Raw genomic sequence first — 17,110 nt, forward strand, 5'->3', positions numbered from 1 at the left:
CTGTATCGTCAGTTTTTCTTGCTAGTCTAGAATTTTCTCATCGGCACTTTTAATCTTAATATAATATTGGAGAAGTTCTTTAACTAATGAAGAATAATTATGTAACTAGGCGGCATGCAAAAAAAAAACAAGGAGAGTATCTCCATGCCGCAGCAAACAATAATACCTTGGTTCTGTGCAGCTGCGCGACATTTGCGTATTTTTTAAATCTTAGCGCATAACAGTTGGGACACCCTGCAGAAAGAGGTCTGATCTGCACATGAGATTTCGGCGATCGACAGGTGCACTCGCCACTATCATTGTATTGATGGGTTCGGCCACTGAATAGCTCTTTAGATGTTGTGCTAGCACGGTTGTTAGCCGTTACTACAAAGTGACATCATTTATAATGTGGCTCATGTAGGATGAGCCAGCTAATGGTAGACAAGTTGCTAGAAGAAAGAAGAAAGATTTCAAAAACACGGTGCAAGATACGATTATCAGACCTAAGGAAAGCATGTAAATCTGCCGATGCGACAAAAATGATTTGTCGTCGCCGTATGCGTACGCATTCGCATCTTGTTGCGTCAGTCTTTTGGCGGCGGAGCACGGCAGTTTTTGTAACCTTATCGTGAACTGTGTTTTATTAGCTTTTTGATTGCTTTGCTAAAGTTAGCTGGGAGGCACGGTAAAGCTTATTAAGAATGGTGGAGTTTAAACGACGCAATAGGAAAGCAATCTCTCTCTGATTCCCGCAAGCGGTGCCCCGTGGCTGTAGCACTGCATCGTTAAATGCGAAGGTGAAAACTCGACTTATTGCCACCTATCGTACCCGACCGAACACACAGCGCCTAAACATTCACGAGTGCGTAGGGGGCCAGTAAGCTGTCTGACCGAGCTCGCCCTGGTTGAAGCAGCTTACGTAATATATGCAAATGACATCAAACAAGGCTGATTTTAATCCTTGCGACTCCATGAAGCTTCAATAAACTATTTGCATCACGAGTGCTAGTGATGCGGCCTCATTGATAAAGTTGAATTCTCGCAGTTAGCAGTAAGTGGTCGTCGGTCACGCAAGTAAGTACAGCTCGCAATACTGCAAGCACTGCGCCCCGGCACGCCTCGAACAAGTTTCTCAAAAGTTTACCGAAAATCTGGTAAGTGAACATCGTTGCTAAAAAAAATGACTCGATAATTTTGTCTTCAGTAATCCGTCCCTCCAGCTCATGCCGACCACGTTGTTAGAATAACCACGTATGGTTATGGTGCACAATATATAGGTAGGGGTTCATTTAGACAGAAAAGCACGCACGGAAGTACGAGGCTGCGACAGGGGCTAGTGACGGGACTTGATGGCTGAGAGTGCTGCCAAAACGCACGACGCATGAGAGAGGGGCAACTCGCAATTTTGAGCGTCGATTTCTCATGCGCTTCACTGTCTCGGAAGTGTTTTCAGGAAACTATACATTTCTGGAAGCTAATACGGAAATGATAAACTGGTGTGGATCCTTTTGTTCTTCAATGGCACGGTTTCTCAGCTGTTCATCTTCGTCCGCATTGCCATTTCTCGCAAGGCGCACCAAATGGGTGAAAGTGACCACGCTTGTCGACGTTAGAGCCGACGTCTCGAAATGGAAGTGGCCGATGGTCGAGCAGAGAAGAGTGAGATGCGGTCTCGTACTACATCAACTCAGGTTCGAAATACATTGGGTATTTAGGCACTATATAACCGTGCCAACAAAGAAAAAGCTAATTCGTTTAGCGCAATGCACAGTTCCAGAAAAAATGGAGCATATACGTTTGCGAGTAGCCCGCATTAGATCCATGTTTCATAACAGAGCGCTAACATATTGAAATGGTGCCATACGCGACAAGCTGTGCCGAAGGATAGTAAACAGTCAGCAACTTATTACGGAGCACTGCGCTCGAACGACGTGGCGCAAACACACACTAGCTCCAAAGTAGCAGCCCGCGCCACCTGCTGGCGCCATCAGAGTAGCGAACATGCGCTATCCCCCGTCAGCCTCTCGATGGAAGTCCGCAGGGAGTATGAACCTGCGCAGGAGGCTGCACTTTCCCGTCCTCGTGTCGGTGACCAGCTTGTTCTCCATGTGTCCAATCACGACGTTGCAGTTCTGGGTGTCAGGGGAAGAGAACTGGGGCCAAGCAGCGTCGCTGGCATGCGGCAGTTGTCTGCGAATAATGGCGTCGTGTCAACGAACCCTGCAGCGGCATTGTGACGCAACAAACCTCATGTATGTAGTGCCTACTGAGCACTGATCAGTTCAGCAATGTGAAAAAAAATTGAAGTATATACGAACGAGCATTGACTTCACCTCGGTAAATGTACGAGGGTTTATCCCACGGAGCACGCGAAACAGCTGCGGTGCATGGGGCACTGCCTGCTTATCTAGCGCTCTCGTGCTCACAAATCATACAGTACACAAACATACACAACCTACACTATAAAAGAGAGAGAGAGAAAAAATAATGCAGAGAAAGGCAGGGAGGTTAACTAGAGGTAGTTCTGGTTGGCTACCCTGCGCAGGGGGAAGGGTTAAGGCGGATGAAAAGAGAAACAGAGTGGAAGGGGCAGATAGAAAGAAAGGGAGACAAGCACGAACAAAGCGCGTACGCCACAGAGCGCTAGAGGGCGGCATTCTTAGTCTGTCGTGAAGCCCCGTGGACCGCAAGAACCTCAATAACGCGAGTAAAGCCTTCAACGCGGAAGTTCTTTCGGAGGATTGGCCTAAAGCTTTAATTTCTGAAAGTGAACGATTGTCCAACAGGTCCAGTACTCTACACATCACTTGTCTCTCAGCACTGTACCACGGGCAGACACTGATAATGTGTGCTAGCGTCTCGTCGACGTTACATGTGTCGCACATGGGGCTGTTGACCATTCCTATGAGGAAAGCATATGAGTAACACTTCATTTGGGCCTAGTTGGTACATACTTCTGAACTAAACGTAACAGCACAAATACATAAGACGAGCCACAAAAAGGACATGACACACACTGGCGCTGACTAACAACTTTTTTCCTTTCGTCGTCGATGCATATATATACGTAGGCCACATAATCGCGCAGGCGCAGAGAATACATTACTGACATTTGCCAACTTATCGTATACGTAAACGTAGGAAATCAAATTCTGATTGGTGCAGGGACAACGATGTGTCACTAATGCAATCATTTCCTTGTCTTTTTATGTGATAGGCCTCTAAGGCAAGCCGCGCATGTTCATTCTTGCTTTTTCCAAGAATTATCGTCCGATCCAGTCGCGCCTCACAATTGCTGCAAGATTTTATATGCGCAACCAGGTGCGCTCCTTTATCTACATTTTTGTTTACTTTTTGCGCATGTTCCCTGAGTCGCTCATTGACGCAACGCCCTTTCTGGCCAACGTATGTCTTACCACATGAGAGTGGAATGCCATAAACCCCACCGACAGCGCACGACACGTATGAGGCATCATGCCGAATTTGGCATCCTCCTCTGTTCTCTCCGCAGGTGCGGGAACATAGCTTTGAAAGATTCTTTGGCGCAGAAATTGCCTAAGGAACGTCATGCCTGCAAGAAACTTACTTGAGTTGATGGGTCACCTTATGTATATAAGGGACCACAGCAGGCCTTCGCGTTTAGCGTTCGGTGGCCGGCCTTTTTGTGGTCTTACTTCTCTGGATCAGAGCTTCAACCACTGCAGTCAAAAGCGACATAGGGAACCCAGCTGCCAAAAGTCGGCTGATCTGATTGTCAAAACGTTCTTGCATCTTGTGCACACAGGAACTCTTAAGTGCCAATTCTATACATGACGACGCAATACCTGTTTTCACAATCTTCGAGTGCGCAGACCTGAAGGACAACAGTTCCTTTTCGCACGGGGTTGATACGCCCAACTGTTTGGCAGCGGTGCTCAAACGGAAAGCATGTCGCTAATTCCCTCTGCTTTTTGCAGCATCAAACGTCTACATTTCGTAACAAGTGCCTGAGCTCCGTCGGACTACACTGCGCAACCACTCCTGCCTGGACACAGCGGATTTCCTGCAGTACCTGGGCCGCAATCGGCGTCCAATCGGCGCCTGACAGCTGTTTTCTACGAGCATATAAACAGCGACACTCCTGGATCTGCAACAGTTTGGCAACGGTGCGCAAACGGAAAGCATGTGGCTAATTCCCTCTGCTCTTTGCAGCATCAAACGTCTACCTTTCGTCACACGTGCCTGAGCTCCGTCGGACTACACTGCGCAACCACTCCTGCCTGGACACAGCAGATTTCCTGCAGTACCTGGGCCGCAATCGGCGTCCAATCGGCGCCTGACAGCTGTTTTCTACGAGCATATAAACAGCGACGCTCCTGGATCTGCAACAGTTTGGCAGCGGTGCGCAAACGGAACGCACGTCGCTAACTCCCTCTGCTCTTTGCAGGTGAACGATTTGAACAGCGCACTGCTGCCAAACTTGAAAACTTCAATCATTTGCGTATTTGCTTTTCTGCCGTTCCTGTGTCATGTCGAAAGAAAAAAAACATCATGAAGGCTTTAGAAGATTTCAAACGTGAGATGAGGACTGAGTTGCGTTCCGTCAAGAATAGCCTGAAGTTCTGTAGCGACACTTGTGACGAGACGAAAGTTATCAACTCTGATATAAAGGCGCTAAGAAAGGAGATTAGCGATCTTGTAATCTGTAATGAAAATCTTCGATCTGAAAACAAAACGCTTGGCCCAAAAAGTGGAAGAACTTGAACAATACAGCTGCTTAAACAACCGAGAAATCGAAGGTGTGAAGTCAGATATTGAACCCAGAGAAGTAATTGAGAAACTTGGCGAGGCCATCAATGAAGAAGTTTCTATCGCCAACTTAGACATGTGTCACAAGCTTCCCATCAGTAGTAAAGGTGAAACCAACATTTTGGTCCGCTTTGTCCACCGAGATAAGCGCCATGCATTTCTTTCTAAGGCAAGAAAGCACACGCTATCTAACAGGGACCTTGGTCTCAATGATAGCGGGCGCATCTATGTCAACGAACACTTGACTTACGGCAACAAACAACTGCTGGGAGCAACCATTGCCCGTAAGAAAGAAGTTGGTTGGAAATTTGTTTGGACAAACGGAGGCAAAATCTTTGCACGCAGGGATGAAACTTCTGACACAATAAAAATTTGTGCACGATCTGACCTGAGTAAAATGACCGATTAGGCATCCACATCTTTGTCAGCTGGTGACTAGCCAGTCGATATCATGGATTGTCCGCCGCACTGTATTCATTGTGATGCTTCTTGCTTTATCGATAAGTTTACTCCTCTCACAGAAATGTTCTCTGCTATGCATATTAATGTCCGCAGTATGAAGAACAAACATGACGGTCTAGATATGTTTCTTGGATCAATAAACCGACCGTTTGATGTGCTTTTGCTTACCGAAACATGGCTTACAACGCACGATGACCATCTTCCATTCAAATATTACCAGTATCATGGCCTCCTTCGTTCGAATATGAGAGGTAGCGGTCTTGCAGTGTATGTAAAAAGTTGCTATCCACAGTCTGTGTTAGACGAAATTTCTGTAACAAATTCCAATGTTGAGTGTTTAGCCGTATCACTGTCCAGTGTGATTGTAGCTGTTGTATACAGACCTCCCGCAGGGAACAAACTGCCTTTTTTCAAATTTTTCGAAAACTTGCTCTTGAACCTCGCCAATTCCCGGTTGCCTTTTGTAATAATGGGTGATATTAATATTAACCTCATGCACGATGATCACAGTAAACCATAAACAAGCCTACCAGAATTAGCGTTGCTACAGCTTCCCTGCTGGATGTGTGTGTTACAAATATGGTGTCTCCAGAAACGGAGTCTGGCCTGTTATCTTGTGAAATCAGGGACCATATCCCGATTTTTTTGTTTTCGTCCTGTGAAACGCATTAAGACAGTATCGAAAAATGCCACGAGGGTAACTAGGGTAATTTCCGATGAAAATCTCACCAAATTTATGACTCCTATTCAGAATATATGTTGGGAGAACGTATACAGCATATCTGAAGTCAACGCGGCGTATACTGCTTTTCTTGCCAAGTTCATGGAATGTTATAATGCTGCATTTCCTGCAATTGAAGTAAAAGACAATTTCCGAAAATCTAGAAAGTCGTGGGTTGATAAAGTGTTATATAACAGGGTACGTATTAAAAATAAAATGTATCATCACTTTGTACGTACTCGCGATGCAGCCCTTTTTAGAGAACTCAAAAAATTAGGAATAAGCTAAATAAAGACCTCAAGTTTGCAAAAACACCTTACTAGTCAAAATGGTTTTCCAGAATTTATAGATGATCGCAAGAAAGCTTGGGGTGAGATAAACGAACTAATAAACAAACAAGTGCAGGAACCCTCTCGGAAATTGCTGAATTTAAGTCCCAAGTTAGCGGGACTCAATTAGGTAACACCACAAAACATTTCTTCATTGAAGCTGGCAAGCCTACATTAGATCTAGCTCTGTCTAATTCTCCTGTATGCAAACTCATTATCACTTTACCTAACTCTATTTCGTTGCTGCCTGTGATCCCACAAGAAGTAGCTACCTACATTGGGAAAATAAAAAAAAAAACAATGTCTCAGCAGGCCATGACGACATCAAAGTGATACCATTGAAGTATGGGTCTGCATTATTATGCGAGGTTTTAGCGTACAAGATAAATTTGATCTTCACAAGTGGTACGTTCCCAGATGAATTGAAGATTGCTCGTATTTGTCCTATATATAAAGGAGGAAATCGAAATGAAATCGCGAACTATCGGCCCATCTACGTGTTATCAGTGTTATCGAAGGTATTTGAGGGAGCCATTAATAGTAGATTAGAAAGGTTCTTTAGCGTACATAACATTATTAAACCTTCTCAGTATGGTTTTTTTGAAAAATAAATCAAGATCATTGACAACATTGAATCCAGAGCATACACTCTCGGTTTGTTCTTAGACCTCCTGAAAGTTTTTCACTGCGTACAGCTTGAAATTCTTTTGAGTAAACTGAACAGTTACGGGATACGCGGAATAGCTCTAAACCTGGTGAAAAGTTACTTAAATAACAGAATACAATACGCTAAATGGAATAATTTTGTTTCGGACAGTTTGCGCATTACCCAAGGGGTTCCGCAGGGGTCTATATTAGGTCCGTTTTTGTTTTTTTTTGTATAGAAACGACATCTGTAACATACCTGATTCTCCAGATTTGGTTATGTACGCTGACAATACAAATATTTTTTCCCTTAACGTACTCTGCCGGAATTACAAACTATCGTGAACGCTTATTTGGTAAAATTATACGCTTGGATGCAGGCGAATAAGTTTAGTTTCAACTTCTCAAAAACGAGGTACATAATTTTCAGATCTATTAATGCCTCTGTTCATTACACACTTAACCTAATATGCGCGAACACAAAACTGCAACAGGTAACAACTCAGAAATTTCTTGGTGTCTGGTTTAATGAGCACTTATCATGGAACACACATATTTCAAAATTTATTACGGACCTTAGTAAAACTGTAGGTTGTCTTTACCGGATCAGCGATCTCTTGCCCGTTTCCCTAATGGTGTCCATATACTATGCACTATTTTTTTCCAAATTCTCCTATTGTGCACTGGTCTGGGGCACTACAACAATAAATAATTCACAGAAGTGATTGCTGTTGCAAAAGAAGGCATTGCGGGCTATTGAGGGTTACCATGGTAGGCCCGGAAGCCTACCAACATTACCACTCTATCATAAGCATAACTTACTTAAAGCAAATCATGTTTACATATATCGCCTGTTACAGTACATCCATCGTAATCGTTTGTATTCCATTGCTCCAAACCGCCCTCCTTCTAAATATACCCTTCGGCAACATAGAATCTTGGTCCCTAAAACGAGGACAAATTACGGCAAACAATAGCTCGATTACCAGATTACAGTTGTTCTCAATAACCCATCTTCAGGCGTCATGTTTGATCTCCCTAACAACAAATTTAAAAAAGACATAAAGAAGTTGCTAATTAGCACAGACTCAATTTGATTTCAGTTTTTTACTTAGCGAAGCATCTCTTGTTTTCGTATGAAGTTGTTTATGTGTGTGTTTTCTTTATCGACCTCATGCCATGTTTATACACTGCCTTTGATTTATGGTGCGCTGTCTTTGTGTCAAAAGTAATATTTTTCACGGTAATACTGTCGTTTCATGAAATGTTTGTTCACTATCATAATATGATGCAGTGTATTTGATGCAATGTTGTTTTGATGCAATGTATTTTTCACTATCATACTATGTTAATATTTATTTCTGTGTTGCTCACTGCTGTATCGGCTGTTCTGGGGATCTGTGACCTCGTCAGGCTTTACCGCCTTTTGTCGCAGTTCCCTCTTTCATCTTTGAAAGAAAATAAACTTCAGTTTCAACCTCAACACACATGGCATTCACAAAATTCAAGCTTCAGTTCCAAGAACTGCAATACACTGTTTGTGGACTCTCGTGGGTAAACTTAAGACCTTGTCCATGTACCTTAAGATCTTCTAAAACCTTACTGATCGTATCCTGGTAGGACGAGTCAAGTGATGAAAATACCAAAAAATCATTGACATATCTAAAAACTTTAAAACATTCCGCTCAATAACAGCATGGTCTAAAGAATGAACCACACTAGACAAAAAAAAATGGCTGTGGCTTAGCTAAGGTTAAGCCCAGGATGCGAAGCATACTAGCCTTTATTTTAGCTGTTGAACCACTGTTTAGCCTGGTGAACTCCTGTTGCTTGGCTATATTTGGTTCGGCTAGACGACGAAACAACTTATGCGTTACTCTGCTTCGCCTTCAAGAGTGGAACGCGACAGCGTTCCCGTCGACCCGCCAAGGGGTGTAAGACAATGGGCTACGGCGCAGCGACTACGCGCCCCGCATTGGACGCGGTGAGCGTCGAGCAACGCAGCGTTCGGCGCGGCAACGAAATGTGCGCCTGAGCAAGCGACGCACGCCTGAGCCTTAGAAACAGCTCGTTTCTAAGGCAACACCGCATTCACTAGAGGCGCTTTTGTACCGCTTTGAAGCATCGTACTCGTGGCTCAGTGGTAGCGTCTCCGTCTCACACTCCGGAGACCCTGGTTCGATTCCCACCCAGCCCATCTTGCAAGAGTTGAGCCAAAGCCACCTAGAAAAAAGCACAGCTGCTTATATACCGCCGCGACGCCGCGAGTGACGCCGCGAGTTGGAGCCCCGTTTCTGCTCTGTCGTGACGTCACGGTGTCACGTGGTATTTAAGGCGACACCGCCGCGCCTGAAGAGCTGGGTTGAGCTCTAGTAATATGCTTCGCATAAAAGATCCACAAGGACGGGAGCAACACATGATCCAATACAAATACCATTCCGTTGTAAATACGGTTGGTCATTGAAAACAATAAAAGTAGCTCTAAGGTAATATTCTAAAAGACATAAAAATTTCCCACTGAAAGTCCGGCATGATTCTGCATCGAGATCGTACCACTATATTCAATACATTCATGTACCCAAGACAGGAGTTCACGCTGTGGAGCTGAATAAAATAAATCATCAACAGAAAAACCATAACCTACATCCTTATTCCCACGCAAGAACTGCACCACGTCATTCGAATTCTTTGTTCGGGAAGGGTCGTTCACTGAAGAACTTAAAGTTGCTAACAGTGAACGACCCTCTTCGAACAAAGAATTCGAATGACGTGGTGCAGTTCTTGCGTGGGAATAAGGATGTAGGTTATGGTTTTTCTGTTGATGAAGATTTATTTTATTCAGTTCCACAGCGTCAACTCCTGTCTTCGCTACATGAATGTATTGAATGTAGTGGTAAGATCTCGTTCCAAAATCATGCCAAACTTTCAGTGGGAAATCTTTTAAGTCTTTTAGAATATTACCTTAGAGCTACTTTTGTTGTTTTTAATGACGAACCGTATATACAAAGGAATGGTATTGGTATTGGATCATGTGTTGCTCCCGTCCTTGTGGATATTTTTTTGTCTAATGTGGATCACTCTTTAGACCATGCTTTTATTGAGCGGAAAGTTTTAAAGGTTTTTAGATATGTCGATGATTTTTTGGTATTTTTATCGCTTGACTCGTCCTACCAGGATAGGATCAATAAGGTTTTAGAAGATTTTAAGGTACATGGACAGGTCGTAAGTTTACCCACGAGAGTTCACAAAACAGTGCATTGCAGTTCTTGGAACTGAAGCTTGAATTCTGTGAATGTCATGTGTGTTGGGCGCATCAACCCCGTACGAAAAAGGAACTGTTGTCCTTCAGGTCTGCGCACTCGAAGATTGTGAAAAGAGGTATTGCGTCGTCATGTATAGAATTGGCACTTAAGAGTTCGTGTGTGCACAAGATGCAAGAACGTTTTGACAATCAGATCAGCCGACCTTTGGCAGCTGGGTTCCCTATGTCGCTTTTGACTGCAGTGGTTGAAGCTCTGCTCAAGAGAAGTGAAACATCAAAAATGCCGGCCGCCGAACATGAAACGCGAATGCCTGTGGTGGTCCCTTATATACATAAGGTGACCCATCAACTCAAGTAAGTTGCTTGCAGGCATGGCGTTCCTTTGGCAATTTCTGCGCCAAACAAGCTTTCAAAGCTATGTTCCCGCACCTGCGGAGAGAACAGAGGAGGATGCCAAATTAGGCATGATGCCTCATACGTGTCGCGCGCTGTCGCCGTGGTTTATGGCATTCCACTCTCATGTGGTAAGACATACGTTGGCCAAGCAGGGCGTTGCGTGAATGAGCGACTCAGGGAACATGCGCAAAAAGTAAACAAAAATGTAGATAAAGGAGCGCACCTGGTTGGGCATATATACTCTTCCAGCAATTGTGAGGCGCGACTTGATCGACGATAATTCTTGGAATAAGCAAGAATGAACATGCGCGGCTTGCCTTAGAGGCATATCAGATAAAAAGACAAGGAAATAATTGCATTAGTGACACATCGTTGTCCCTGCACCAATCAGAATTTGATTTCCTACGTTTACGTATACGATAAGTTGGCAGATGTCAGTAATGTATTCTCTGCGCCTGCGCGATTATGTGGCCTAGGTATATATATGCATCGATGACGAAAGGAAAAAAGTTGTTAGTCAGCGCCAGTGTGTGTCGTGTTTTTCTTATTGTGGCTCGTCTTATATGTTTGCGCTGTAACGTTTAGTTCGGAAAGCATATGAGTTTGTAAAGGCAACGCCTAGCCACAGACGGTAGAACATGGTCTGTTCACGTCGTGGTAATCCAGGCGGGAAGTGCACCCGTATGTCCGGAGACAACGAACACAACCGACACATGGTGAAAACATTCGAGTCCCCCAGGGGCAAGGTACACTCACGGGACATCAATCGCAGCTCAGCAGCAGCGTCTGTTCGCGAAAGCGGAATGAAGACTCGACCACTTTCATGTGCAGATCGGGTGGCTACGTCGGCGTGGTCATTCCCGCTGATGTTACAATATCCTGGAAGCCGCTGAAAGACTATGTTGTGTCCCTTGTCATGGCTTTGATGATATATGTGCCGAATTTCTGAGGCCAGTTGTTCATTGGGTCCATGGCGCATTGGGCTTCGTATGCACTGAAGGGCTGCCTTGGAGTCACTAAAGACTTCCATTGTTGCGGTAGATTCTGCTTAATGAAATGAAGTGCAGCATGGAGCGCCGCGAGTTCTGCACTCGTCAATGCAGTCACACATGAAGTTCTTAATTTGATTTCCTCAGATTGTGCCAGACTGATGACTGCAGTAGCTCTGTTGAGTTTTTCTAAACCATCTGTGTATAGATGTTGCCGGAATTTGTGCATGTTGTGAATGTGCTGCAAAGTTACTTGTTTCAGAGCTTGCAATGGTGCTCCATCTTTCTTTGGTTCCTGGAATTGTCAGTTGCACTTGCGGCCGGTGCAGACACCGCAATGGATCTGACAATCGTGTAGCGGGCCGTAAATTCTGATGGCAAGTAGGACTGATGTCTTACAATAGTTTCAGCAAAAGTTGAAAGTGGCCTTTTTGCTGGCAAGCAAGCAAGATGGTGTGAGGGAATCTGAGTCAGGTGTCGGATGTGCGCTCTCAGGACATCCGTATCAATGTAGACTGTCAAAGGAGCGTCTCTGTCTATGGTCACTGTCGCCATCGATGACGTAGCTTTGGGAATACCGAGACAAGTCCCGAGTGCTTGGGCGCGCACACTCTTGAGTTTGCGAATATTCGTAGTGCAAGTATTTCCTAGTACAGGTAAGCTGTACCACAGGAAGCCTAAAAACAGTGCTTTATATAGTTGCAACATTGACGGTACTGTTGCACCCCAGGACTTCCCGCCGAGAAACGCAAAAAGGTCCACAATGGCGGCCAAACGCTTTGTCATGTACGAGATGTGATGGTTCCAAGACAAGTCTCTATCAATGATGGCGCCAAGAAATCGTTGCGTTCGTCTATATCGCATAATTCGGTCATTATTCCGCAAAACATACGGGGCCATCGCTTTGCGAGTAAAAGCAACGAGTGCACATTTCTCAGCGGAAAGCTCCAGGCCTTGTTTTCTTAGGTATGTTGACACAGCCGTTGAGGCTTTCTGAAGTCGTGCGCGGACTTGTACACGTGCCACGCCTGAAGCCCATACGCAAATGTTATCTGCATATACGGAGAGTCTAACGGTTTGCGCTAACGAATCAGCGAGACCAAGGACCACCAGGTTGAAAAGGGTAGGGCTGAGTACTCCGCCTTGCGGTACACCAAGACTGGTATAGCTAGATGGCGTTGGTTCGTCTTCAGTCAAAATAAAGAAAGATCTTCCATTCAAATAGTTGCATATCCAGCGAAAGGTGCGTCCTCCAATCCCTACAGCTTCTAAGGCGTCCAGAATTGCACAATGATCGACATTGTCGTACGCACCTTTAACATCAAAGAATAGGGCCGCAGTGATTCGTTTCAGATGTTTCTGGTGTTGTACGTATGCTTCCAGGTTGATCTATCTATCTATTGACGAGCGGCCACGTCGAAAACCAGCCATTACCTCTGGATATAGACATTGTAAAATTCCAAGTAGCATTCTAACCATGTAAGGATCATTCCCTCCATCACCTTGCCGACACAGCGGGCCAGTGTTACTGGACGGTAAGATGACAATTCCAACGGGCATTTGCCAGCCTTGAGGAGCGGAACAAGCCGACTGGATTTCCAAGTTGTAGGGACCAGGCCGTCATGCCGTGATGCGTTGTATGGGCCAAGAAGCGCATCTCTGGCCTCTGGACCAAGGTTTGCAAGCGCAGAGTATGTGATGCCATCGTGTCCTGGTGACGAAGATCGCCTGCACTCAGCAAGCGTGGCCTCCAGTTCTTCGATGGAGAAAGCAGCGTCTATACGAGGATCTCGGGAGCAAGAGAGCACAATGGGAATAGGTGCGCAAGGTGAACACGTGAGCGCCGGACCCGCGATCCTTGCGCAGTAATCTTCGGCTACCTCGACTTCTCGGCGTCCTTGATGTAGGGCTAGAGACTTAAATGGACGACGCTGTTGAGGAGCTGTTCGAAGTCCACGGATTTATTTTATTTATTTATTTATTTATTTATTTACAGATACTGCTGTCTCAATACATGAGACATAGCAGGAGTGGATACATCAGAGATTCGATCAACACAACATACAATGAACTTGAAACGTAATTACAAAATATGGTTAGACAATTCTTCACAAACTCACAAACTCTTCACAAACTCTTCATTAGGTTTTTCCCGCAAGGAACCAGCTAGGTTGTTCCAAATTTCAACAGTGCTTGGAAAAAACGAATACTTAAAACAATTTACAAAAGACTGGAAAGGAACAGTATTAAGTGGGTGTGAACGGCGCGTGGCACGCCCAGTGGGATGACTGAAGGAAATCGGGGCATCAATGCAACTTTGGCCGTGTACAATCTTGTGTAGCAAAGTGATACGTTCAAGTGTGCGTCGATGAGCCAAGGGTTCTATTGATAATGCGCATGCGTGAGATGAGGGAGAAAAGTTGCGGTCATTTCGGCTAAAAATGAACCGTATTGCTTTCTTTTGTATAGCTTCAAGCTTACTAATGTCAAGTGCAGTGTATGGTGCCCAAACCACTGAGGCGCACTCTAGTAATGGCCTGACGAGGCATTTATAAGCTGTTAATTTGCAGTCCTTAGTTGAGAATTTGAGGGTTCGCTTTGAATATCCCAGTTTCCTAAGTGCCCTAGCGCAAATTGTTTCGATATGAAGATGCCATTTTAAGTTTTCAGTGAAGGTAACTCCAAGATATTTGAAGGTATTCACAGAATTTAGGTAGTGCCCATTACAGCTATAACTGAAATTGAGCGGCTGCTTTTTATTAGTGAAAGTCATTTGTACAGTTTTTTGGTAATTAATACTCATTTGCCACGCATTGCTCCAACCACAAAAGGACGAAAATACATTGTTGAGAACCTCTTGATCTCGTCTGTTAGCTACTGTGGTATAGAGCACGCAGTCGTCGGCGTACAATCGCAGTTTCACTGGTGTGTCCCTAATGACCTGTGTGACATCGTTAATATAAATAATGAACAGCAGGGGCCCAAGGACTGAGCCCTGTGGTACCCCGGAAGTGACTGTGGCCGACGATGACTGCGCGTGATTAAAAGTAACATACTGAGATCTTAAATGTAGCCAATCAGCTATCCAGCCAAGTATTTTATCATCGTTAATAATTTTACTGAGCCTAAGAAGAAGTTGTCTGTGGCACACCATATCAAACGCTTTGCTATAATCTATGAATATGGCATCAACCTGACCTCGATTATTTAGAGCCGAAGCGATGTCATGAGTGAATTCAATGAGTTGAGTAGTTGTAGAAAAACCAGAGCGGAAACCATGTTGATTCTGCGACAATATATTATTAGTAGTTAAATACTGAAGGACATGTTTGTGAATTATGTGCTCTAAGAGTTTGCAACAAGTGGTTGTTAACGAGATAGGCCTGTAGTTGGAAATTAGTTGCTTATTACCCGATTTGAACACAGGAATTACGTTGGCGATTTTCCAAATGGCCGGTACAGTACATGTCTCTAATGACTTACAAAAAATTATGGTTAGGTAATGAGCATTCCATTCTGCATAGCGCTTCAAAAACATGTTTGGTATACCATCCGGTCCGGCACCCTTAGTAATGTCGATGTTCAAAAGAAGGTTATAAATACCGGTATAGCTTATTTCAATTACTGGATACGGAGGCATTTCCTGGATAATACCAATGTCGGGGGTGGTACCATTGTCATCTCCAAACACAGATTTGAAATAGCCATTAAACGCCTCCGAGATTATCGAAGGCTCCGAACAGGACACATCATTTATTACGAAGGATGACGGGCAGGAGGTAGCAGGGTTGATGGTTTTCCAAAACTTAAGTGGATTATTTTTCATAAAAGAGGATAATGTGGTATTGAAATAGAACCTTCTAGCCTCACTCATTTTGGATTTTAGTTCAGATTTAAGTAATTTATTTAGGGACTCCCCGTCATTATTTTGTGCATTACGTCGTTTTCGCAGTCGCTTAATGCGACGTTTGAGTTGTATAATTGGTCTGGTATACCACGGGTGTGTAGCATGCCGTTTTATACTCTTTTGAGGAACAAATTGCGCTATACACTCATTAGCTATACCATAAAATTGGTTAGTCAACATATCAACACTGTTGTGTTCACTACAAGACACAAAATCATCAAAGCATGATGCAAGTTTAGCAATAATAGAAGTGTCGTCAGCACGCTCAAAATTCAGGACAGTTTTAAACGTTGGTCGTACTGGTACACAAGCAACATTTAGGCGAACAATAACAGCCTTATGGTCGGAAATTCCGTCAACAACATGGCACTGATATCCATTCTTTACCAGGTCATCATTGACAAAAACAAGATCTAAGACAGCATCTTCGCGCGTTGTATCGACAACCAGCTGCGATAGATCGAAAGCTACTGACATGTCAATTAACGAATCACAAATTATCCTATCACGGCCAGTTGATGATAACGAATGCCAATCTATAGCGGGTGCGTTAAAGTCACCGGTTAGTACCAGTTTAGAACAGTTGAGCTTATGTCGGACAATATAATCACTGATAGCCGAAAAAACGTCAGGGGCGGAGTTTGGCGGACGGTAGATAGCACCGATAACAATAGCGAGACCATCAATTTTTAATTTACACCATATTGATTCAACATCTGGAAGTTGAGGTAGTAAAGAGAATTCAATACCACTCTTAATAAAAAGTGCTACTCCGCCACCACGGCCAGAAGGCCTGTCTTTTCTCAAAACCGTGTAACTAGGAGGCAAGAACTCATGGTCAAGAATGGATTCGTTTAGCCAAGTCTCAGTCACAGATATAATTGATGGAGTATAACATTCTATTAGCCAGTTAAAGCTTTCAATTTTGTTAATGAGGCTACGTGCATTTAAATTCAAAAGCGTGAAGCATTGCTCTCGAAACTGTCAATCGTTGTCTATAGCGGTCAAGCGACGGCTTTCTCTAACGATAACTTTTTTGCTATCATCCCAAGAGTACCGAACGTTGTCCACCAACAGATGATCATAGTGCAACCAGGCTTTTTGCGCATTTTTCCTTATGTCAGCGGAATTCTGCCAGAGCTCCCTCCGCACCTGCCTCACGCGAACAGAGAAGTCTTCATTTATAAATATGTTTGTGCCCTTCAACTATTTCGCGTTTCTTAATATAGCAACCATAGTTCTAAAATCCAGCAACTTAATAATTACAGGTCTTGGATTATTGCTCTTTCGCATTCCCACCCTATGACAGCGTTCGATATCGCTGCAGTTAATTTCTAGTTTCGATGTAATCAGTTCAGTTACCGCTTTCAGCAACTCCTCTGAAGATTCGCGGAAGCTTTCAGCAAGACCGAATATAAGCAAGTTATTGCTGCGGGACCTGTTTTCTAAATCGTCGTTTTTGCGAGTTAATTTATTAACGATCACTCGAAGGTCAGTTACAGCCTTTTCAAGCTCAGATACCCGCGATGCAACTTCAGCAATTGGTGCAATAGACTGCTCTATACCAGTTAACCGCTCTTCGAAGGAAACAACCCTAGAGGAAAGAGCCGCTAGCTCTTGGCTAATTTT

At 44.1% G+C, this 17,110-nt stretch overlaps 1 protein-coding gene across 4 annotated transcripts in view; it reads right to left on the reverse strand.

The window, feature by feature from the left end:
- Positions 1-1,348: 1,348 nt before the first annotated feature.
- Positions 1,349-17,110, reverse strand: part of LOC135908158 (cholinesterase-like) — an 828,064-nt gene continuing 812,302 nt past the window's right edge. For 2 of the 4 annotated variants that reach the window (XM_070532652.1, XM_070532654.1), the window contains exon 9: positions 1,349-2,172. In XM_070532652.1, the coding sequence (XP_070388753.1) occupies positions 1,989-2,172 (184 nt within the window). In that variant the 3' untranslated portion in view covers positions 1,349-1,988. The remainder of the gene's footprint in view (positions 2,173-17,110) is intronic. The other 2 variants (XM_070532653.1, XM_070532651.1) reach the window with 2 other exon arrangements.

Source organism: Dermacentor albipictus, chromosome 1 (assembly GCF_038994185.2).
Source record: "Dermacentor albipictus isolate Rhodes 1998 colony chromosome 1, USDA_Dalb.pri_finalv2, whole genome shotgun sequence".
NCBI classification, from domain to species: Eukaryota; Metazoa; Arthropoda; class Arachnida; order Ixodida; family Ixodidae; genus Dermacentor; species Dermacentor albipictus.